General features: G+C 48.0%; 1 protein-coding gene and 1 non-coding gene across 2 annotated transcripts; both read left to right on the forward strand.

The window, feature by feature from the left end:
• The first annotated feature begins 9443 nt into the window (after positions 1-9443).
• Positions 9444-14053, forward strand: LOC109776587 (transcription factor bHLH168-like). Its single transcript, XM_020335247.4, has 4 exons — positions 9444-9527; positions 9610-9795; positions 12629-12979; positions 13860-14053. Exons 1-4 carry the CDS (start codon positions 9501-9503, stop codon positions 13923-13925), a joined length of 630 nt encoding a protein of 209 aa, XP_020190836.2. The 5' UTR covers positions 9444-9500; the 3' UTR covers positions 13926-14053.
• Positions 14054-15269: 1216 nt separating this feature from the next.
• On the forward strand, positions 15270-15406 carry LOC120962218 (small nucleolar RNA Z247). The gene has a single exon (XR_005753060.1). It is a non-coding gene; the product is annotated as a small nucleolar RNA Z247 (small nucleolar RNA).
• The last annotated feature ends 9851 nt before the right edge of the window (positions 15407-25257 follow it).

Raw genomic sequence — 25257 nt, forward strand, 5'->3', positions numbered from 1 at the left:
GGCAAAAATTCATATCCAAAATTAAAACACAACTCATGAAACAAAAAAAATCTAACGACAAACAGTAAGAACTTCAGATTGGGCGGTCCATTCAGCCCACTAAAACACAATGACAATTTTTTTTTTGTTTCTCGAGCTATATATCGAGTTTGGTTTTGACATTTTGTTCTCGAAGGGCCCTTGGCCGATCTTTATTAGAAAGAAAAAAGAAGTACAGCGCGGTTAGCAGTCTAGGCGAACTAGAGCTGTAAACCAGAGTCCGACAAACCCCAAAATACAACGATTACTACACGGCAAAAATGCCAATGAACTCGCTAGGAACCAAGGTCCGCTATGCAGCCTGCTGAGCGCCATACTGTTATGTCCTCCCGTATCAAGTCTAGGACTCTTTCAGCACTGCTCGCCACTTGGTCAAAAACTCTGGAGTTCCTCTCTTTCCACAGCCTCCAGTGCAACAGAATTGTAATAGTGTCGAAGTTCCTGCACATTGGCTTGGGAATGCCTGCTCTCACGCGCAGCCACCACTCCTCCGTGCAGCCGTCAGAGTCATACGGTATAGCAAAATGTGCCCCAATCGAAGACCTGAACAGACACCAGAGGTGCTGGGTGAAACGGCAGTGAACGAATAGGTTTTGACATTTTGTTACATGCCAGATCATAGTATTAATATTTATTACATAATTTTGAGCAGCTATTAAATATATCAAAGAGGTGATTGCACAAATACACAATATTTTGGGTCAACGTAACAGGAAATCACAACCCTTTGGGATTTTAGCATTAATACTATCGCTTAGGATAAATTTGACATGTGGGTCCCATGTATTAAATGAATAGAGGAACAAATAGCCTAGCTGAGTAAGCTCTCTGACAAATTACAATATTGGAAGTTTCAAATAATCTAATTTTTTCCGAAACAAATCTGAAATTCTTAGGGTTTATAATAAATCAGTCCATCTTTGTTGACCAATCAGGGAAATTTCAGCACATTTGCTTAGCTGTTTTAAGGTTTCGACAGATCTTGTATGAAAAAAAGGGCGAGGCAAAACATGCTATAAATTTCCCAGATTGGTCGGCGGACAAGGTTTGAATTACTGGAATTTTCAGATTTTTTATTCGCATAAATCAAATTTATTTGAACTCTCAATATTTTAGTTTTGAAGGGGAGCCGTGTTGCATCGGTAAAGTTGTTGCCTTCTGACCATGAGGTCACGTGTTCGAGTTCTGAAAACAGTCTCTTGCAGAACTGTAGAGAAATATTGCGTACAAAACCCAAAGTGGCTGGGTCCTTTCCCGGACACTGCACAAGCAGGAGCTGCATGCACCAGACTACCTTTTTTCTCAATATTTTAGTTTTCTTGGATGAAAGCTTATGTGCATTAATTTGGGCAGGGACAATCTTTTCTTACTAAAAGAAGAAAGAACTACTAGACTTGCGTAGAGGATCTGGATCTTGGATACTAGTACTACAAAAGAAACCGATGGATTGGTACTGGTGGTGATCAACCGAAAGTACCACGAGAGGGCGAAGTTACATGAAGACAGACAGCCACGGAGGTCGATGGAGTCATGGAGAGCTCTCCTCTTGTTACAATGGCAGCAGAGAGGGCAGGACAAGGAGCAAAACACCAAAAGATGTTCAATGCGTGACTAGTGTACGTACGTACACTTGGTGTTGGTGGTGCATGCGTCACCCGTGCTCGCGTCACCAGCGCCTACGCACGCCGCCTGCTCTGCTTGCTTCTCCGGTGTCCCTGCCACGCCATCCAGTAGCTAGCCAGCTTCCTTCCGGAAAAAGATCGATCAAGTTGTCTATGATTCCTTGCGCGCCATGCACCCATCAGATACTCCCTCCTTTTTAAATACTCCCTCCGTTTTTTTAGTCTGCATACAACATTTGATCAAAGTCAAACTTTGTTAACTTTGACTAAGTTTATAGAAAAAATATCAAGATTCATAATATGAAATCAATATTGTTAGATGCATCATCAAATTAATTTTCATACCATATAGCTTTAGTATTGTAGTTGTTGATATTTTTATCTATAAAGTTGGTCAAACGTTATAAAGTTTGATCTTGACCAAATCTTACATGCAGAGTAAAAGAAAACGGAGGGGGTATTTACCAGAGGCAAGACAAACAGCAAATGGAAATACTATCTCAGAGAAGGATTGTGGGTTGCAGAATTAAGGACTATACAGAGCAAAGCTATCAAGATCAGACAGTGGATTGACCAAAACCTAGGACGGGAATAATTTAATCCTTTTTATGTTTCCTAGAGCTGGGATTGGTTGAGTTTTTCTTTTGATTTCTCTCTGTATAATCCCAGCTTGCATATATCGAGAGGCTGCTGCGGCCGGCAGGGAAAGAAACACAAGATACTTCTATCTACACATTCTTGTCCATGCGCGTGTGTGTATCCGTGTCGTTTTTCTTCAACGGACGGGTCGGCTGCAGAGCAAGACCAGCTTGTCGCACGCGCGCGCACACCAAAACTAGTTAAAGTGTGTGACTACCAGTGCAGACCTACGTCACCTTTGCTTGCGTCACCAGCGCTTACGTACGCATGCTGCTCTGCTTCTACCCACCAAAAGTACTCTCTTCACTTGCTGCAAAATCTTGATTTCCAAACAAAGAAACAAAATGATTGCATCGAGAAGGCCCACACTCTATGATATTCCATCCATTTTAAGACTACCCACAGTGGGAGTAACATAGGTAATAACATCACACATATCTAGGTTAAATAGATGATGTGACATGTAATAAATGAAGAAAGAGATGATAGTGGTAACATAGCTAGTTACTACTACTATGAATAACATCACACATATCAAGGCAAGATGTGTCTATAGCCTAATAAATGAAGTGCTCCATGTTACTACCCATTGTGGCTAGTCTAATTCAACCAAGTTTGCCGATAACAATCTAAACTTTCACAATACAGGGGTATGTGTGTGTGTGTGTGTGTATATATATATATATATATATATATATAGTATGAAAATATATCGAATGATGACTCTAATGGCATTGAATTGATATTCTGGATAATAATTCTTCTTTTTATAAACTTGGTCAAAGTCTAGAAAGTTTTACCCAAGATAAAGCTAAGATGTGGAGTACATAAAAACAGAGGGAGTACTTCCAACTGTCACAGTCGATATGCTAGCTAGCAATCCTTCTTGAATCGTCAAACGCTACAAATGATTTGCGGCAGGGGCATATCTTCCAACCGATGGCGGTCTATACACCCTTCAGCGCGCAGTGGCGGAGCCAAAAAATATGTATGAGGGGGGCCAAGTACTGTTAAAACAACTTGGGGGAGGGCCAAGCTATTGAAAAATGAAATTTTAGTAGGATATAGTGATCAGTTCTGGCACTGTTTCTTAAAAAATTGTTAGGGGGGCCATGGCCCTTGCTGCCCATGTCTCCGCAACTACGCATGGCTAGTGTCGTAGCATCGTGCATGGCCATTCACAACAATTCCATCTTTGCAGCATGCTAGGAGAAGCGGTCTTTGCCACTCGTGACATTTCGGCCCTCAGAACGACGCCCCAAAGAAATATGCCTTTTTCTTTCTAAGAGAAAAAAAATAGAACTACATGACATTAATAAGATCTTGAAAATAGATTGCTTCGCAGCAAATCCAAAAATATGAAGAAAAAAGAATCAAATCTCGATTTCACTAGTATGAAAGGAGAAAAAATATAAAGTTTGCACGGATCTCAATGTCTGCTCGACAGTTCTCGACATCGACTAAAACTTTAGAAACATATCATTGCCCCATGGCTTAGCAAATTGCTCTGAAATCTGTCACAATTTTTTTTTTGAAAAGGAGGTTCAAACACACAGCTTCTACATCACATATGCACATAGAAAAATTAATTATATTATTCAACAAATCATGACAAAATAATATATGTACGAACCCGAAGCCACCTTCGTGACGACATTTGTCGCTACACCTACAATCCCGATGAGGGAGTCCTGGATTAGGGGGTCCTCGGACAGCCGGACTATATCCTTTGGCCGGACTGTTGGACTATGAAGATACAAGATTGAAGACTTCGTCCCGTGTCCGGATGGGACTCTCCTTGGCGTGTAAGGCAAGCTTGGCAATACGGATATGTAGATCTCCTCCCTTATAACAGACTCTGTGTAACCCTAGCCCCCTCCGGTGTCTATATAAACCGGAGGGTTTAGTCCGTAGGAAACAACAATCATACCATAGGCTAGCTTCTAGGGTTTAGCCTCTACGATCTCGTGGTAGTTCAACTCTTGTAATACTCATATCATCAAGATCAATCCAGCAGGAAGTAGGGTATTACCTCCATCGAGAGGGCCCGAACCTAGGTAAACATTGTGTCCCCCGCCTTCTGTTACCATCCGCTTTAGACGCACAGTTCGGGATGCCCTACCCGAGATCCGCCGGTTTGACACCGACACCCGACAATGGGAGTGGCCAAGATACAGGTCATCGCCCTGACCTCACACCGAAGCCCCACCATCAAAATCTGAAGGCCTCACCAAGCCATCCACAGGCGAGCCGTGAGCAGAAACTGGACCAACACACTCTTAGCATGAACCGCATGTGTATGCTTCAATAGTCGCCGCCACCATTTTCTGCCGACCCGTCTTTAGGACAGGGGTGACAACATTGACCTTGACAGGCATGCCATTGATATCGCAAGGCGCCAGACAGCGCCACTGCCCTTCGCATTTCTATTATCCTACGTCCTCGGCCGAGACCCGCCGTCTTTGATGTGTTAGATGCCACACCACTCCACCTCATGACCCTTCTGACGCCTACCCCTAAACGACGCCAAGGGACAACGGTGCCGCGCGTCGTCATCCACGAGTACATTTTTCAACAAAGGGTGAATTTTATTGGCTCAAAATGAAGTATCAAGAGAATACAAACATAATGAACGCACACCTGGCGTCTGCATATATAGGTAGGACGCACACATCCAACACAAACAAACACACACACATAAAAAATGCCGGCAAATAGCAAAGTCATATAAGCGAACTGTAACAATGACCATATCTACAATGAGCGAGTACATGAGAGCTAGACGAGGCCTTGAACAGAGTTACTGTGCATAGAAGACGCCATCGTCCTCCAAGACCGACGTGTACATGAAAACTAGGCTTCTAAGAAAAGATTTGATATGAAAGGAACAGATGGGTACGCAGATCCACGCATGCATGCATCCACATCTAGCACACCACACGAGATTGGTACCGGTGGAGATTCACAGGCCTACTATTGCTTGGATCGATCGATGGAGAGGCTGCGGCAGGGAAAGGAAAGAGATATCTATCTGCGTCAAGACAGACAGCCACGTAGATCGATGAACAAGTGTCAGCGAGCGACCTGCTGCTTCTACGTCTGGCATGTGGCAGAACAACCAAAAGCAGTTAAATGTTTGACTGCTGCACTTTGTATATGGGCAGACGTCACCCTTGCCTGCGTCACCACCGCCTACGCATGCAGCTCTGCTTCTCTGTGTATATGGGCCGTCAGGAGCTAGCCAACCATAGACATCAAGCAAACCCACAGCATGCACTAATCTGTCCACGAGCTTGACCCCTAAAAATAAAAATCGTGCCTGACCGTTCATCAGTCCACTAGACTTTTCAAACACTTTCAGTCCACCCGAAACCCAAAGAGAAAAAGGTCGATTTCACAAATAAAAATTGCAGTTGCACATTATAACCTACAAAGACGATAGTTGCACATCTCTATAAGTGCAGTAGATATACGTTTGAAGTGCAACTGCAGCTGGGAATAAAAGAATTGACTAATCCGAGGGCAAATCTACAAAAAGAAAAGAGCATGTTAAATATTTTGAAATGTGCGAATGGTGTGGGATTCATGTGCAACCCTAGAGTAAATTATTCGCAAAAAAAACCCCGATAGTAGTAGATAGAACGTGTGAAATCGCTAAGGAATAATCAACTAGTAGCAACAACAAAAATTCCAGTCACCTAATAGAAAAAAATCTGTTAAAACATGGGGACATCAATCCTTTAAGCTACGAAGATCTTGAGAAGCGTAATAATGAAATTATGATAACATTTCACTACAAATTCTCCTTTGCAAACAAGGAAACAAACAAAAACTGTTGCATCGAGGGGACCCACCCTCCCTGGTACTTCCAAATGGTGTAGTTAACATGCTAGCTAGCGGTCCTTGTCGGATGGTCCAAGGCCAGCAAACGATTTGCAGCGGTGATACCTCATCTAGTTGATGGCAGTTTATCTACCATTCAATATGTAAGGAACATGCTGGGCTTGAAAAGGAAAATTAAATAAAAACTAAGCCCTCGTGATAGATACTCTCGGAATTTATAAGTTATTGTGATAGATACTTTCACAGTCTGTTCTCTCTAAACATTGTCCTTTAGCACTGACCACATCTAGTCAACATCAAGTTATTCTGTAATTCTTTTGTCATATAGCTATCTTCTCAGCTAGCTATTTCTCTCCAAATATGGCTACACATATAGGGTGGTGGCAATTACTATCTGATATTGATGCACTCGGCCCTATGAAAATTTATCGTTCCGCCTGCTAGCGAGCTAGGAATGTGATACCTTATATATAGATGTACTCCCTCCGTCCGGTGAAAAGTGTACACATAGAAATTTTAGGAAAAAATATGAAGTGAAGTAAAAAATACATTGGAAATGTGCAATCCACCATCTCTCTCCTTCTTAATAACCAACAACCAATTAGCTAAGTGCATGTAGAAACTAAGGAGGCCATATGTAGAATGTTATTGATCTTTATTACCGTGTGATGAGATAGAAGTATTTTCTTTTCTACTTCAAAGTGCATTGGGAGGATAGAAGTACACTTTTTTGTGGACAAATTTTAAAGACAAACGTACATCTTCGCCGGACAGAGGGAGTACATCATATCACCGTCTATATATGTGCCGGCTGTCAATTCACTTACTGATTTTGTCGTGTGGGTTGTCGGTTCCATTGTATGCATGTTGCTCCGGTTCGACCATGTTGGTTGTTATTTCCATTGGAAATAGACATCAATCAAGCCCATCCACGGTATTACTCTATTCACAGGCTTCACAGTTGTTATTTCATATGGAACAGTCGAGTACAAATATGCAACAGTCGAACCTCATGCCTAGCTAGGTTACTTACAAAGGCATTGCCTCCAAGACCATGCCTAGCTAGGTGTATTTTTCTGTAATCAATGTCCTTTAGCACTAACCACATCCAGTCAGCATCATGTTATTGTCTAATTCTATTGTTCTATAGCTTTCTGCTTGGCTAGCTATCCCTTTCAACTATATGGTTAGACTTACAGTACTCATATACATTACACTTGAGTTAGTAATTGACATCAACGCCATCCGTTCAAAACAATACAATGTTCGACCAGCTAGGTAGGAATATATATTTTTTAGAAAAGGAGGATGACCCCAGCCTCTGCATCTGGTGATGCATACGGCCACTTTATTAATTATTCTCACAAGACCTTACAAAGTCATACAACAGTAAGACTAAAGCCACCGTCTAAGCAACAACTGTCGCTACTCCTATCCAATTGATGAAGGGACGCTGATAGTCTGGGCCTAATACCAAACAGACATCACAGTCAAACCTAAACATCTAAGACCTGAGGTCCCAACCAGGACGCCTGCCGGGTATGGGGCACCTACAAGTCCTGCATACTCCTCAACCAGGACGCCTGCCGGTTATGAGGCCGCCACAGCCACCTGCCACCAATCCATCTTCAGTGTTGTACTGCCGCACCACCTTGCCCGGCGTCTCTGCCATCGACGCCACCACGACGGCTGATAACGTCACCCTCCTGCGCGAGTCCCTCGCCACACATCGGGCGCCGAGTCTCCACTGCGCCACGCCGCCGAGATACGCCACCATTAATGTGTAGGATGAATCACCGCTCCACCAAATATTCCGTCCACTGGTCCCTCGAGTCCGTGTACACCTCCAAGAATGACGCCACAAGAGGGAAACGACACAATAATGCCGCCGTCATCCGATCTACTGATCTAGGTTTTCCCCCGGAGGTAGCAGATAGTGGCCTGGAACATCTCAACAGCGATGCCTTCAACAAGGGAACGACACCGAATAGTGCCGCCATCGCCGGCCTCGGCAGCAGCCGCGAGCAGGTCTTCACCCAGATCTATTCCAATGGCCTCCATCAAGCGTCTTGTGCACGGATCGTCCACCACCGCGACCGCCGCGTCGCCCGTCGCGAGTCCACAGCCGCCGACACATCCTCCGCCGTCCGGGGCCGCCGCCCTGGGATCCAGCCCTCGCTGGCCGCCGGAACGAAGCCACCGAGCCCCATCGAGGGCGGCCAACGGGGGCGGAGAAGCTAGATCCGGCCAAGCCCGGCCAGGATCCGGCCTCTCCCCGCGCTGAAGCCACTCTTGCGGCCCTGCATCTCGCCCGCACCTGAGGCGATGCAGGCAGCGCCGCGCGCAACGCCATGGAGAGGGGGAAACGCCCCGCCGCCACCTTCCCTGGGGCGCACGCGGACTTTGCCGACGGCCCCTCCAGCGGCGGCGAAGCGAGGGAGGGGGCGAGGGGGACCGGGCGGTGGCGGCGCTAGGGTTCCCCCGAGTCGCCCAGGGCGAGGCGGGGGCGGGGGAATATAATGACAATATATATGAATGTACATCATACCATCATCCGTATATATGCCTTCGTTAAGGCAAGCCTTACACTTTTTTTTAGATCCTTTGTAATTACTGATACAATCCATAGCCTATCCCGGTGAAGCATAATACGCCATGTGTTCTTGGATCGATGGAACTAGAACTATTTTCTGCCTAGTTAACTACAAAAAATGGTAATAAAAAGATCGATAGTGGCACTCATCACCAGTTTGTGGGATCCTCGACGACATCATGATCTAATCTTGCGCTCCTTCAGGTTGGGACGAGCACGAGTATCTATTCATCATCGGCAAATCATTCTTGTGGTGAAGAGCAACAATGGCGAGGTACAAACGGCAGAAATCCCAGCTCCCACTTGCACTCAATCATGCATGTCGTTCGCGCAATGGCCGAGTTTCTTTATACGCTGGATCGTGGTTAACCAATGGATCGACGTCCACGCTGCTGTCACCCCTGTCACGGCATTGAATGCCGTGTCGCGCTGCCGACACACACGGAGCTCTGCATGTCCATTCTGCATTTGTACGTACGTATACTGCCACTATAATAGCAACAACACAGCGGCAGGCAAAGCCCCGTTGATATTTCTCCATCGGCCCCGCTTGAACCCTCTCCAGCCAATAGGATGTGTACGTACATCATCTCACTTCTCCAGCCACATATACCTCGTATATATATACACGCACACACATTTCGTTTAACATTTTCAAGCTCCCTATATATACACCTAGTAGTAGTAGAGTACTATTTCCCAAGCTCCCAGATGCACTTGTTCTTCTTTCTCCATTCTCATCCTGCCTAGCGAGAGCTGCCGCCATGAACCTAGTAGCCGCTTGCACCTCGGTATCTTCTTCTTATTCTTCACTTTTATTACATTTCGATCCAAGGCGCAGACATACTGATCAACCTCTACCCCCTGAGCTAGATGGAGGTGAAGGCGAAGCCGGCAAGGGGTGGGAAGAGGACCAGGGCAAGCGTCGGCACGGCCGGCGCGCCGACGGCAAAGGTACTGATGGAGAAGAAGGACTCGGAGAAGGAGAGGCGGCAGCGCATGAAGGGGCTCTGCGAGAAGCTCGCGTCCCTCATCCCCAATGAAGACAACCCCCACGCTGTAAGAACCAAGAACACACTTCTCTTCACATGTTCATTTTTTTTCTCATTACCTATAACTGAATAGTGCGATAGCTTGTGAGCTAGTTGTTCCTCTCCAATTCTCCATGTTTGTATCGTGATCTCATCCCGTCCAGAAAATAATAAGTTCATGAATTCTGAATATTTAAGTGGCGAATTGTAAATTTGTAAATAACACTGTTTGTTGAGCAAATAATTTTCACTTTACGTGCTACCTTACAGTATGCAGATCTAACTATAGCCTCATAAGTGAAAAACATTAAATTTAATGGCCACTAGTATTGCCTTTTTTTTTTGAAACGAGGCAAAAGATTTGCCATTTTCATTGATTAAGAAGAAGAGAGTTGCCCGGTTAATTAACGGGAACCCGGGCGAAAACCGTCACAACACGCCCATCAATAGGGCACACCGGCCGACCTGGCACCCACAAGACCGCACACACCGTCGAGGTTGCCTGCATTGTCGTCGTCGTCACCTCTCCCCGAGCAGGCGACTCCGACTTCACCGCTGACGACTCGTCAAGACCCCTCCGAACGAACGACACCCGAGGACCTCATCGGCCAAAGCCAAACAATCGGCCGAGACGTCGAAGACCGGCAGCTCCGATTTTGTGATGCGCTTAACGGAAGAAAGTTGCAAGTCTCGCACCGACCTAGTCCATCGCAGCCTCCGGAGAGCACCGTCCGCTGAATCCGCCCTCATGGAGTCATCGTTGCCGCAGGGCCCTGCCACACGCAGCTCCGATTTCTCTGTCACAGCGAGATGCAATCATAGGCACACCCATTGGCGCACCAGAACACCGACATCAGAAGGACCAGCCGCGACCCAGCTCCACGCGCCACCATCGTCGTTACCGCACAAGTCGCAATGCCAACACCTCGCATCACCGGTTGGGCACCAGCCAACCTTGATGCCGTGCACGTCCAGCCCATGGAAAGCGCGGAGGGGAACAAGTCTTCAAGACGACGCCCCCAAGGCGGGAAGCGACGCGGAAACGACGCCGTCGCCCGACATAGTCATAGGCTTTCACCCGAAGAAGAACCCTGAGGGTGGACAAGGCCAGAGGGCTCCACGACAACCCTTCAGGAAGGAAGAACGACGCCCACGGGCGCCGCGTCGTCGGCATCGGCAGAAGCCACGCAGGCAAACACCTGAAGCACTGGCCTCCACACCCCCACGCAACCAGCCACTGGCAGGGAGCCTGCAGCTGATCCGCAGATCCGCTGAACCGCACACCCCGTGGTGGCGCCACCACCATGCCGGAGCCATCCACCTCGCCGTCGGAAGACGCCGACGAGCCGAACCCGGCCAGGACGACAAGATCCGGCGACCCCCAGCTGCAGCATCGTCGCAGAGGCCACCCAAGGCCGGCAGCAGCCGGCCCGCGGACGGAGGAGACACCAAAGGCCGGAAGGGGGGCCGCCACCCCACCCCGACGGGCCGACAGGAGCACCGGGCCACAGCCCAGTAGCCCGACGACGCGGTCACGACGGCTGCCACCCGTCGGACATGCGGCCTTGAATTCTAGCCACCAAAGCCATCATGGCGCGCCGCCGAAGAGGGGCGAGCCTCCCTCCACCGCCCAGCCGCAGCCGCGCAGCACCAGATCCACCCGTGGCCGCGCCGCGCCAGATCCACCCGCGGCCGCGTCCGCCGTCGGAGCAGCGACGCCAGGGGAAAGACCGGCCGCCGCCAGAGCAGGCTCACCGCCGCCGGCACCGCACGGGCTTTGCCTGGCGGCGAACGCCGGCGGCGGCGGGGGAGGGGAGGGGGTGTGGGGTCGAGGGTTTGTAGGTTGGGGCGCCCCGGTGCCGCTCGGGAGCGGCACGGGAGCGAGAGCAACGGGTCTCTCTTGTAGTATTGCCCTTCTCATCACATGAAATATGGTACTCAACGGTAGCTAGCAATTCAGTTCTACAGGCAATAAGTTTTCTTGGAATGTGCTGCTTTCCTCGACCGAGTTCATTTTTCCTGCCATGCATACTCTGAAATGCAGCTCCAAGTTTTCAGGAAATAACTAACTGTCACGTTTGAAATACGAAGTCTATTATGGTCATCTTGCAATCTTGCAAAACTCCTGTAGCTCTGAATTCGCATGTCAACAAATAAGATAATGCATATAATATTGTTTTATGATGTGCATCGATGAGACGGAATGGCCCATGTGTCTGTTCATGCCAAACATTCTCAGCTAATAATTTTTTGAATGGAATTCTCAGCTAATAATAAGAGTACCTTCACTAAAGGGGCACGCTAGCTAATAATGAATCGACATTGTAGGACGACAACATTCAGAAAGTAAATATCAATTGACAATGTTGATGAAGATAGTATGCAGTAAGATCTTGTAGATAATTTAAGTTTTAAGTCACATCCCCAACATCAACTAAGGATGCACACAGATTGAAATATCATAGAGTAAGATAAGAAAGAGAGAACTGGAGGTATGTGAAAACATTGGCATTCATTAGCCCCATGTGGCGAAAATTGCCATCGAAACCATTTGTGGAGGTCAACCACTTTTGAACCTCATGGCATGTCGAGGTACGGTGGAAAAACAACTGCAAAGTACAAACAAATTGTGGATTAAAGAGAATCCACAATTGGTTTTACGTGTGATGATATGGGTAGTCTAGTTTTGAAATCCAATAGGTTTGTTATGTGTAATTGTATGCATCATTGTACATAGACCAGAAAAATACAACTCTTCCATGGTTTAGAAAAGGAACAGCTATCTAAGCCAAGGAAATCATGTCATCGAATATAAAAAGAGGTCCTCTGTTCACATTATTGTGCCTTAAATGTGTGTGTAGGATACAATGACGCAGCTAGGAAGCCTGGATGTGGCGGCAACATACATCAAGAAGCTCAAAGAGAGGGTCGATGAGCTACAACGTAAGAGGACCTCAACACCCACTACAACCACTACCACAAGCAGCGGAGCAAGGTCACCAGAAGGAGAAAAATATTTGGAGGCATCACCACCGGTAGTGGAGGTGCGACAACCTGATGATTCAAGCATGGAGGTGAGGCTGATATGCAGCACGGAGAGACCGATCAAGCTCCATGAGGTGATTACCATCCATGAAGAAGAAGGGGCCGACATTGTCAATGCCAATCACTCCGTTGCTGGCCACAAAATATTTTACACTATACACTCCCGGGTACGTACAAATATAGGTAAAGTCTTTTTCATTTGAAACTAGTTAATAAATCTGTTGCATAATGTAAGGCGCGCATGAGCCCTAGGATCCAAGTTTTGACAAATAATTAATTAGACCAATAAAGTATAGGTTATGTGGCATGAAAATTGTGTCACTAGATTCATAACTACAAGCATTAGTTTCCTGTATAGAATTATGTTTGTATCACTTTTTTTTTCATTTTTTGAACATTTGATCGATAGCCTTATAAAAATATGTGTTCTAATTTCAGGTACAGTTTGTTTCTAGTGCAGGATTAAACTGAGTTAATAAAATATATACAAGTAAAAGGCACAAAAGAAAACATGAGAGCATCCCTTAAAAATAAGAGGAAACTGCAGATCCATATATCCCTCTCTAATCATTTTCCTAGGCTCTAGAATCATAGCAAGAACATAAAAGTGGTGAAAAGCTAGAAAGGTTTGAAAACAACCTTAGATGTACACACTTGCCATGCACAACCTAATGCGTTTCTTTTGTCTTTTTCCTCCATACTGGCTTGAATGTACTTCCTCCAATCCATATTAATCAAGGCTGATTTAGTATAACTGGCTAGAATATACTCCCTTCAATCCATATTAGTTGTCACTGATTTATTTCAAAGTTGTACTAAATCAACAACAATTAATATGGATCTGAGGGAGTATGTGCTAAATTTAGTTAGATGCAGCAGGAAAAACATTTTTGAGAACTTTTACACCGTCGAAAACCATAACTAGTTCTTTGGTAAGCTATTGTAGAAAATCCTACTCCTATATATATATCTCAAATTATGATCTTATCTATTCTGCATCAAATTAAATTAAATAATCTCATTAATTCCTCTTTTGTTATTGTGCAGGCCTTCAGCACTAGAATTGGCATAGATGTTTCAAGAATTTCTGAACGACTAAGAGCACTGGTATGATAGTAAATCAATTTGTGTACACACAAAAACACACACTAAATTGTGTAAAATAAACATCCCATGGATGGTACATGATGTATATTTATTAGTTGACTATGACAGGGGACAGAAACGCCTTAACATGCTAGCTAGTGTCTTCTCCGTGTTAACTTCACAACGAGGTCGACATATGACGAATATGCCAATCAATCTTCGATCTATAATCACCTGCTATAATCTATACTGATAAGTTTTCGTAAAAGGATAAATTTTTAAATGTTTTCGATTTCATCTCTTCCTCCAATGTTCGGTATTGAATAAACCGAATAGGCTTGTTTTCTTAATTGAGATTGAAGTAGGCTTATTAGTTATAGCCCTAACAAATACAACTTATCTACTATATATCTAAATAGCAAGCCCCCACTACTATGAATTCTCCACCTCTTTAAGCCACATCATCCAAATTAATTTAGCTGTTCTATATAGTAGATAGTTCTCCAATAGCCATCTGATCTACATGTTAGAAGCAAGGTACATACAGTAAATGGTCCATGCATGCAGCAACTCATCCCTAAAGTGTGTTTTAATCCCGAAAGAGAACGGACGAATGCATGCAGCTCACACTCCCGTGCTCCATGAAACGATATACACAGTTTTTTTTAGGGGAAACGGATGTGTATACGTAATCTTGCTACATGATGAAATGTAAGACATTATCTAGTTGATTATTTCAGGGCAATTTTTGGTTCAAACAAATTCCTGTAGCAACACGTGGGGGCATTTGTCTACTATCTCAAGCCCTAGCACCGGCATTCCAAATCAATTTTCTTTCGCTAATTTGTATGGTATTGTATTAGAGCCGCCGGACCAATCTGAAAAAAACACCATGCATATCTCCTATGTTTGAACATTCTTGTGTTGTCCGGTCATCTAATCAATGTGAATCTCGACCTAAGGAAGTTTCTCCTATGGAAAACTCAGGTCATGCCATTCATGTGTAGTGATCGGGACCTTAGGTACGCCGATGGGACTAGCGCAGTTCCACCCAAGGAGCTTGTAACCAACAGGGATAAAGGAAAATTTAAGAAGGTGGTAAACCCCGAGTATGAATCTTGGGTCGAGCAGGACCATATGTTGAGTTCCCAGCTTGGGTTAATATCCCCAGATATGTTGGGACATGTGCCGGCCGTGCCAACCATGCTTGAGCCTTTCTCTACCTTGGGTTGCATGTTGTCCTCCCAATCCAATGCAAAGATTTTCCAGGTTCGTGGGAAATTGGCAAATCTGGGGAAGAACAACCTCTCGTCAAATAACTATTTTAGCAAAGTAAACGAGAATGCTGATACAATGGTTGTCGAAGGATCCCCTATCGCCGAAGAACATCTGGTATCATATGTGGCATCTGGCCTCGACTTTGACTACAACCCCATGTTGTCATTGATCATGACTCAAAACAAGTTGGTCACCCTTGGTGAGTTTTATTCACGTATTCTCTTTTGAAGACATATTGGAGAAGCAAAATATGTTCTTCCTACGAAAATATTCATCCAACCTTGATCCACGCGACCAACGTGTTGGTTATAATCGAGACAATGAACATGTAGGCCTCTGTGGCGACAACCACGACCAGCAGGGACAAAAAGGTGGCGACAATCATTGTCAATACTCAAATTGTGATAATGGTGAATGCTCGCGCTTCCGACGTTGCAGCAAGGTGGGCCCTATCTCCCTAAAGGGTTCGAAGTGCTTGGACCATACCCTCCAAGACAACGATAATCAGCGCCCCAGTTCTACAACAACCTACAGCATCGATACAAACTGGTATGTGGGCAAGGGAGCCGTGGATCACATCACAAGTGACCTAGATCAAGTCACTGTCCACAACTACTGCTAGGGCATCGAAGTACCAAGTGTACACAACCAACATGCGAGGTATGCACATTAGTCATGTTGACACTACATAATTTGTACATCCACCCATAACCGTCATCTCGATAATATCCTTCATGTTCCTAAGGTTGCATAAACCCTCTTTACGTTCGTTGACTCACTCTTGAAAATAATGCATTTTCTGGAGTTGATCAAGACTAGTTCTTTATAACGCACATCGAAGGAGGAGAACTTATTTGGGAAACATTGTCGATAAATTGCATGTCGTCCTAGGGCCAAGATCTTACAGCCGTGTCCACACCCTCTCCAGATACATGACATAGTCGAGTAGGCCATCCGACTATCCCATTGGTCCATTTTCACCATCTTAATGATCTTCCGTGTGTTTTTGGCTGTCAATAGGCAACAAGTCATCTTTTTTTTCTATCCTCTTGAACTTGTTTATTCTCATGTATGTGGACCCGCTCCCAAATATGTTGGGAGTCATCTTACTTTATAAGCTTTATGGATGATTATAGTAAGTTTAGTTGGCTATATCTTTTGGTACGCAAATATAAGGTTTCAAAAATCATAGCAAAATTCCAAACACATTAATTGGTTCCTGGGCATGGACATAATAATCATGCAAAGTATGCAATATAATTTTTTTAAAGAAATGATGAATGGTTGTGTTTGTTGGCCAGGAACATAATAGTCATGCAAACTGATTGGTTGCACTATAGAAAAAAAAACTTAATAACACATTTAACAACATAGGAATTTTGTCAGTGGATATGTGTATCTTCTCATGTAGGAACACCACATGGGCAGTCCAGACGTTTACGCCTTAACGAGTCTCGCACGACCTCAAGGTGTCGTGCGTCGAGCATCCAAGCGGGAATTGTCGTGGTTCTAAGACTGACAGTAGAATGGGGGGTAAGTATAAGGAGGCAAGATCCTAGCTATGGCGAAGTTGTACACGCGAGTTTTACGAGTTCAGGCCCTTCTCAGAGGAAGTAATAGCCCTACGTCTCGGTGCCCGGAGGCGGTCGACTAGATTATGCGTGTGTGTGTTACAGGGGTGCGAACCCTTGTGCCCGTGGAGGGGGGTGGCGTATATAGAGTGCGCCAGGACCCCAGCCAGCGCACGTTACAAGGAGTTCAATGTACATAAAGAGGGAGCGTTACAGGTAACGTCCGTAATAAAGTGCTATAAATGACTATTAAGTCTATGAGTAAACGCCCGACCGTTGCTGTGCAGAGTGACTTTAGACCTTCTGTCTGTCGAGTGGTTTCTGTTACGGTCGAGTGACAGTGATTCTTCCGAGTGGAATGTTTCTGGTCGAGTGGATGATGGTACCCTTCGAATGCTTCTGACTTTAGGGTGATGTCCTTGGGAAGGGTGTCTAGGTCAGGCCTATAACCCTACCCTAGCTACATAGCTTCATCATTAGCCCCCAAGTGGTTCAGGGTTTGACTGGAGAAGGAGTTGAAAATGCTTCCGAATCAACTTTCGCGCTTCGGAAGTGTCTTGTTGGGATCAATGAATCAACACGGTGACACCAACTTCTTTTTCAGTCGCCTTGATCCATTCTTGGTTTTGTCGAGTGAACTTTTACTGAAAAGCTTCAAGCGTTGATATGGAGAAAATCTTCCGTCTGACAGGTTGCTCTGTTGCCCGCGGATCTCGCGGGATTCGAATTTTAGGAAGCGCGCGGGGCGGAGGAGGCCGCAGTAATCGGGTTGGATTAGGCAGGGCCGCCTCGATTTCCGCGCCACCTTCTTCGCCACATATCGCGCGCGCGACTGTTGCGGGATTTGATAGGATCGCCCGGGTCCACAGGTCAGTCACTCGAAAGCAACCTCATATAAGGCGTAGGACTGGGGTTTTTGAACAGTGCGTTCCCATTCTTCCTCTTCCTTCTCCGTTTTCTCCACCGCATCCGCTCCTGCCCCGGCGCCGCTGCTCCGTTCGAGCTCCGTCCGCTGCGATGGGGAAGGAGAAGACGGTGGCTTTGGAGCGTGCGAAGAAGGCGACGGCGAAGGCGAAGGGGAAGAAGTCCAGCCGGGGCGGATCTTCGTCGAGGTCTGGTCTGCCGCGCGGCTGGATCCAGGGCGATTGGATCCGGTCGACGATTCGCCAGGACGACATCGATGAGCTGGCCGAGGAGGGATTGATCCCCCACGGATCCGCGCGGCTCCCGGAGGACGAGACTGAGCCTCAACCGCAGGAGGGCGAGTGCGTCCTCCTCGCCACTCACGTCGACCGCGGGTTTTCTTTGCCTCCTCATCCTTTTTTTCCGAGCTTTCTTGAACTTCTTTGGAGCACAACTTCATCACTTTTCCCCCAACACCATCGTGTATCTTGCCACTTTCGTGTCTATGTGCGAGAATTTCTTGGGTTGTCGACCACACTGGGGCCTCTTCAAGCACATTTTCACGTGTCGCTCCCAGTCGGTCAAAAAAGCTATTCCGAGTGACGAGAAGACAAAAGCGATCCAGATGTGTGGGGGTCTTGGGATTCAAATGAGGGGTAAGAGCTCTTTCCCAGCCATAATCCTTCCCGAGTCTGTCCGAGGGTGGCAGTCGACCTAGTTTTACTGCAAAGACCAGCCGACTCCAGGCCAGTCGACTGGACTTCCCCCCTTTTCTATGGCTCGCGTAGAGAAGCCCTCCGCCTTGAAAGTGACCCCGGGGGAGAAAGCGGAGGTGAAGGTGCTGGTTGAGCGAGTGGTCCAGCTCATCCGTGATAGCGTGACCGGCATGGATCTGTTGGAAGTCTTCCTCAGACAACGCATTCAGCCGCTTCAAGCCCGTGACCATCCGATGTGGATGTATTCGGGCATTGAAGATTCCACTCGGGTCCATCCAGAAGAAGTCGACGAGGATACGGTGGAGAAGTGGTTGAGGGGTATCACTGGCAACAAAGATAACCCCAGGGGGCCAAGAGAGTCCCTCCACTCGACAACTCGTACGAAACAGACAAGGTCCAACTCTGAATTGCCGAGTGTTATCTTGATTTATCATGTAACTGCTTGTAGTCAATCGACTGACTTTTGTCTTGCTTGTTGTCTTCTAGGCTCTTACTGAGATGTATTCGATGCCCAACGGAGAGCAGGAGCAGGACCCGGAGAGGGGGGCGAGCGGAGGCGAGAGCGGCGAGTGGCATTCTGATGGTGAAGAGGACGAGGATAGCGATGACCCGAGTGATGAAGAAGAGGTCGACTCACCTCCCCGTAGGGAAAGGCGATCCAAGCTCACTCACGATCCGGCAAGCGTCCGCGACAAAGCGACTGTTCAGACTGGGTAGTCGTCAAAGCGTCCTCGGACGTCTTCCCCAGCGCCGACTGAAAAGGCCCCAAAGCAGTCCAAGGTTGTGATGCAGAAGACTCGGAAGGCTCTGCCCAAAATCAAAATCGACATCCCTGTTGCCTCTGCGTGAGTGTTCTGTCTTCATTTTTACCCGAGGTTCTGTGTTATCTACTTTTTCCTTGGTTTGACCGGATGGATCTTGAAACTAAAAGTGCCGCTACCTCTGGGACTTCTGCTTAAAAAAACGAGGATGAGGACATGGAAGATGCGGTCACCTCCAACCCAGGTATAACCTTCGTAATCTTGTCTTTGTTTTGTCGACTGAACTGCGGTATAACCAACGAGGATGAATTTTTGGTGGCTGATCTTTTTACAGCTCCTCCCAGCGTCATTGATCTCCCAGACGACGACGAGGACGAGCCACTGAGGCCCTTGGGAAGAAGAAGCAGGAAAACGTCCACTGGCAAAACGCCTCAGTCGACGCCGGTGGCCGAACCGGTAATCCAGGAAGCCGGCGATGCCACTCGGACTTCTGTCACCTTCGCCATACCACTGTCGAGTGCTCAGCCTTCAGCGTCAGCCACGCAAACTCCAGCCAATCCACCTTCACTTTTTGCTGCACATCACGTCCCAGAGGACCAGGTGGGTGCTGCCAAAGAAGCTATACGCCAGGCTGGCATTATGATGGAGCAGATGAAGATGGTCCGGGAAGCCAGCCAAGCTGCTTATTACGCCAGCTCCGCTCTCCAGAGCAACGTCCAGGTTAGCAGATTGCTGACTAACTCTTTTAGCTTGTTCTGTTAGGATATGCTACCTGAAAACTTTCCTCGAGGAATCTTTGCATCTGTCTGTGTTTCACATTCGTACACACACTGGGTGTTTTGACTTGCCACTTAGCAAACTTGTATCTTGAGTCGACTAGGTTGTGTTGATTGGATCTTTGAACTAGTGGGGGCACGCTGAGTGCACCCACTGGGTGTAGTCCCCGAGACTATAGTTGACTGCAGGCAGTCAATTGTAGTCTTAGAATCAGAATTTCCTCACTCGGCCTGGTCGGACCATGTCGAGTGGAACCTGAACAAGTGGGGGCACGCTAAGTGCACCCACTGGGTGTAGTCCCCGAGACCGTGGTCGACTGTGGGCAGTCGACTATGGTCTGAGAACTCCCTTTTTTTGCACTCGGGCTGGACAGACCATGTCGAGTGAAAACTGGACCAGTGGGGGCACGCTAAGTGCACCCAGTGGGTGTAGTCCCCGAGACTATTGTTGGATGTTTGATTCGGCAGTCGTCTTAGAATTTGCTGAATTTATCAGATTATTGTTCTGAAGTAACCAACCCCTCCATCCGTCGATTGACCGTCCTTTGATTATAGAATACTGTGAACTTGGGGCTCGTTTCGCCGAACTGGAGAAGAAGCAGATTCAACTCAACCTTGATCTGGAGCTGGCCAGGACAAACCTGCAGAAGGCCAAGGATGAGGCCACTGGTAAGTAGAAATTGTCGACTGATTTGCTTCTGAATCTGGATGTTTTTTGCCCTTTCTGAATCTGGATGTTATTTGCCCTTTCTGAATCTGGATGTTAGAAACTCTGAACCAAGCTCTGGCCAAGAAAGATCAAGACCTTGCGGCCGCACAGAAGACAACTAAAGAGAAAACTGCCCTTGCTGAACAGAAGCTGGCTTCAGTCGGCGAGCTGGAGGAAGAGAATGCTAAGCTGAAAACTTCTCTTGATGAGGCCAACAAGGAGGCGACTCGTCTGAAGAAGGACAAGAATAACCTGACTGAAAATATGGAAGGCATTGCTCACAAGCGGAACGATCTGGAGGACTTTCTGGGGGGCCTTGCCAAGAAGTTGTTCACCATGCTTGAAGGTGCTTCCTTTTACTCGACTGACTTGTCACTGTCGACTCGTCATACCGCTACTGACTCGTCTTTGAATTGTGTGTGCAGAATTTTGTCAGAACTTCGAGGAAGAGACTGGCCGAGTTGAGACAAGCCTGGACCCCATCCTCTCTCCAGTGAAGGATGAAGCTGCCATGAACATACTCCGACTGGAGTCTCGCGTTGCTGGCGTTGTCAACTATCTTGCTCGACTGAAAGTCGTGATGTCACGGATCGACACAGCACTCTGGCCAAGGGCGACGCTCCAGAATGACCTCGAGTCTCTGATGACTCGACTTAACGAGATCCCCGGTCGAGTGCAAGAATGGAAGAAGTATTCGGCTCGGTGCGGTGCTGATGTGGCTCTGTCCTTGGTTCGTGTCCACTGCAAGGAAGTGCGAGAAGAGAAGCTGGCGGCGATCAAGGTTGCCAATACCAAGAAGCACGACTTCCAGTCTTTCATGGAAACCTTTATCGCTGCTGCCACTCGGATTGCTGACGGAATCGACCTCGACGAGTTCGTCGAGCCTGCTAGCCCTCCTCATGCGTAGTGAACAAACTTTACGCCTCACCTTAAATTTGCCTCGGAATGCCGAGTGATTTTGTAGCCATTAAACTCCTTCGGGCCGGATGCCCGAGTACTTTAATCCGTGGTCCGGAACCTTAGGATTTATCTGAACTTGGTTTATCTCTGGATATGCTTGTGTTTGCCTTCGAGTGGAGCTTGTTCTTTACTCGGAATAATCTTTGTACTTGAGATGCAGCTCTGAGGAGGAGGTTCCAGTCGACCTGCACTTCTCGTCCTTGCGGATAGGGATGGAGCACACGTTGTATTTGTGGCGTAGCTCCGAAGGGAAGGTTGCAGTCGACCTGCACCTCGTCGTCCTTGCGGATAGGGATAGAGCGCACATTATATTAATGCGTAGCTCCGAAGGGAAGGTTGGAGTCGACCTGCACCTCATCGTCCTTGCGGACGAAGATGGAGCATACGTTATACTTGTGGCGCAGCTCCGAGGAGAAGGTTCCAGTCGACCTGCACTTTGTCGTCCTTGCGGATAGGGATGAAGCGCACGATGTATTTGTGGCGTAGCACCGAGGAGAAGGTTGCAGTCGACCTGCCCCTCATCGTCCTTGTGGATACGGATGCGTTTTAAACTTAGGCGAGTACTGGACTGCAGCTAAGCCCCCGAGTGGGAGGGTTGCTCACCACTCAGTAGGATTTTTTAAACTTAGGCGAGTACTGGACTGCAACTAAGCCCCCGAGTGGGAGGGTTGCCCACCACTCGGTAGGATTTTTTAAACTTAGGCGAGTACTGGACTGCAGCTAAGCACCTGAGTGGGAGGGTTGCCCACCACTCGATAGGATTTTTTAAACTTAGGCGAGTACTGGACTGCAGCTAAGCCCCCGAGTGGGAGGGTTGCTCACCACTCGGTAGGATTTTTTAAACTTAGGCGAGTACTGGACTGCAGCTAAGCCCCCAAGTGAGAGGGTTGTTCACCACTCGATTGGATTTTTTAAACTTAGGCGAGTACTCGACTGCAGCTAAGCCCCAGAGTGGGAGGGTTGCTCACCACTCGGTAGGATTTTTCAAACATAGGCGAGTACTAGACTGCAGCTAAGCCCCCGAGTGGGAGGGTTGCTCACCACTCGGTAGGATTTTTTAAACTTAGGCGAGTACTGGACTGCAGCTAAGCCCCCAAGTGAGAGGGTTGTTCACCACTCGATTGGATTTTTTAAACTTAGGCGAGTACTCGACTGCAGCTAAGCCCCAGAGTGGGAGGGTTGCTCACCACTCGGTAGGATTTTTCAAACATAGGCGAGTACTAGACTGCAGCTAAGCCCCCGAGTGGGAGGGTTGCTCACCACTCGGTAGGATTTTTTAAACTTAGGCGAGTACTGGACTGCAGCTAAGCCCCCAAGTGAGAGGGTTGTTCACCACTCGATTGGATTTTTTAAACTTAGGCGAGTACTCGACTGCAGCTAAGCCCCAGAGTGGGAGGGTTGCTCACCACTCGGTAGGATTTTTCAAACATAGGCGAGTACTAGACTGCAGCTAAGCCCCCGAGTGGGAGGGTTGCTCACCACTCGGTAGGATTTTTTAAACTTAGGCGAGTACTGGACTGCAGCTAAACCCCCGAGTGGGAGGGTTGCTCACCACTCGGTAGGATTTTTTAAACTTAGGCGAGTACCGGACTGCAGCTAAACCCCCGAGTGGGAGGGTTGCTCACCACTCGGTAGGATTTTTCAAACTTAGGCGAGTACTGGACTTCAGCTAAGCCCCCGAGTGGGAGGGTTGCTCACCACTCGGTACGATTTTTTAAACTTAGGCGAGTACTGGACTGCAGCTAAGCCCCCGAGTGGGAGGATTGCTCACCACTCGGTAAGATTTTTCAAACTTAGGCGAGTACTGGACTGCAGCTAAGCCCCCGAGTGGGAGGGTTGCTCACCACTCGGTAGGATTTTTCAAACTTGGGCGAGTACTGGACTGCAGCTAAGCCCCCGAGTGGGAGGGTTGCTCACCACTAGGTAGGATTTTTTAAACTTAGGCGAGTACTCGACTGCAGCTAAGCCCCCGAGTGGGAGGGTTGCTCACCACACTACAAAAAAAGACACATCCGTGACATTTTGGGCCGAACGAATTTTTTTTCTGTCATACGTATGACACTTCTATGACGATAATTGTGACAAAACCCGGTATCATCATAGATGTGGTGGGCTCCTACTTCTATGACAAAAAATCATGACAGAAAATGGGCTTTTCGTCCTGGGCGGGCCGGAGACGCAGCTGCATGACATTCTTTGGGCTGTCCATGACGGAAAAAACCGTGGTAGAAGCGAGGGGGAGGAAAATTTCGGGGAGTTTCCGGTTACGGTGGGAGGTCGGGGGCCGAGCGATGCGCGTTTCTCTCGTACACGTACGCGCATGTGTGCGAGGCGTTGGCTCTAACTGAACCCGAGCGAGGCGTTGGGCTCTAACTGAACCCGAGCGATTGCACTGCAGGCTACGCGTTACTGAACCCGAGCGATCGATCGATGGCTGTTAACTGAACCCGATCGAGCGATTCCTTCGCTACTGCTGCTAACTGAAGCCGGTCGATTGGATGAACAGTGAGCAGTGGTGTTGCCTCTGGATGAACAGGACCCCGTGGTGTGGTGGAGGGTTGGATGAACAGTAGACGGTGGAGGGGTGCCCGTGGAGGGGTGGTTGAACAGGACCCCGTGGTGTGGAGGGCTGGATGAACACTAGACGGTGGAGGGGTGCCCGTGGAGGGGTGGTTGAACAGTAGCCGGTGGAGTAGCGTGCGGTGGAGGCTGGATGAACAGGAGCCCGTGGAGGCTGGAGGAGGTCAACGGTAGCCCGTGGAGGCTGGAGGAGGTCGACGGTGGAGATGAACAGTATCTCGTGGAGTCCCGTTTTGCGGTACGCCACACCCCTCCCGATGAACAGGACCCCCGTTTCGACCGTAGGAGGTCCGTTTTGCGGTACGCCACACCCCTCCCGATCAACAGGACCCCCGTTTCGATCGTAGGAGGTCCGTTTCGTCCGTTCTGCGGTACGCCACACCCCTCCCGATCAACAGGACCCCCGTTTCGACCGTAGGAGGTCCGTTTCGTCCGTTTTGCGGTACGCCACACCCCTCTCGATCGCCTGTTTCGTCCAAGCCCTCCCTATGAACACGACCACGCATTCCGTTCCGACCCAGCCGGTTGGCTCCCACGCGTTCCGTTGCCTCCCGATGAACACGACACATTCCGTTGCCTCCCGATGAACACGACGCATTCCGTTGCCTCCCCATGAACACGACGCATTCCATTGCCTCCCCATGAACACGACGCATTCCGTTGCCTCCCCATGAACACGACGACGGCGCTGTTTCTCCGTTCTGACCTAGCCATGTACACGAGCCCTGGTCGTACGTATGCGCGAGTAGGCGTTCGAGACCCTGCCCGTATGTACACATACGTGGCCGTATTTTCTTTCTTGCACCCTGGCCGCTGTCCGTACGTGTACATGCTACATGCGCGCCTCTACTACGACATGTGCGCGCCTGTACTACGACACGTGCGCGGCTCTACATCGACCAGTTTGTACGTACACGTTCGCAACCAGAATGACAACGCTACATACACTTCGACCAGGTGGGTCCCGACTGTCAGGCACTTCCTTGCCTGCGAAGATGTAGCTGGTGGGTCCCAGCAGTCAGGGGGGCGAATCGTTTTGCTTTTTTTTGCCCGGACGCACTTCCTTGCGTGCGAAGGTGTAGCTGCTGGGTCCCAGCAGTCACGG

Source organism: Aegilops tauschii, chromosome 3 (assembly GCF_002575655.3).
Source record: "Aegilops tauschii subsp. strangulata cultivar AL8/78 chromosome 3, Aet v6.0, whole genome shotgun sequence".
Classification (NCBI taxonomy): domain Eukaryota; kingdom Viridiplantae; phylum Streptophyta; class Magnoliopsida; order Poales; family Poaceae; genus Aegilops; species Aegilops tauschii.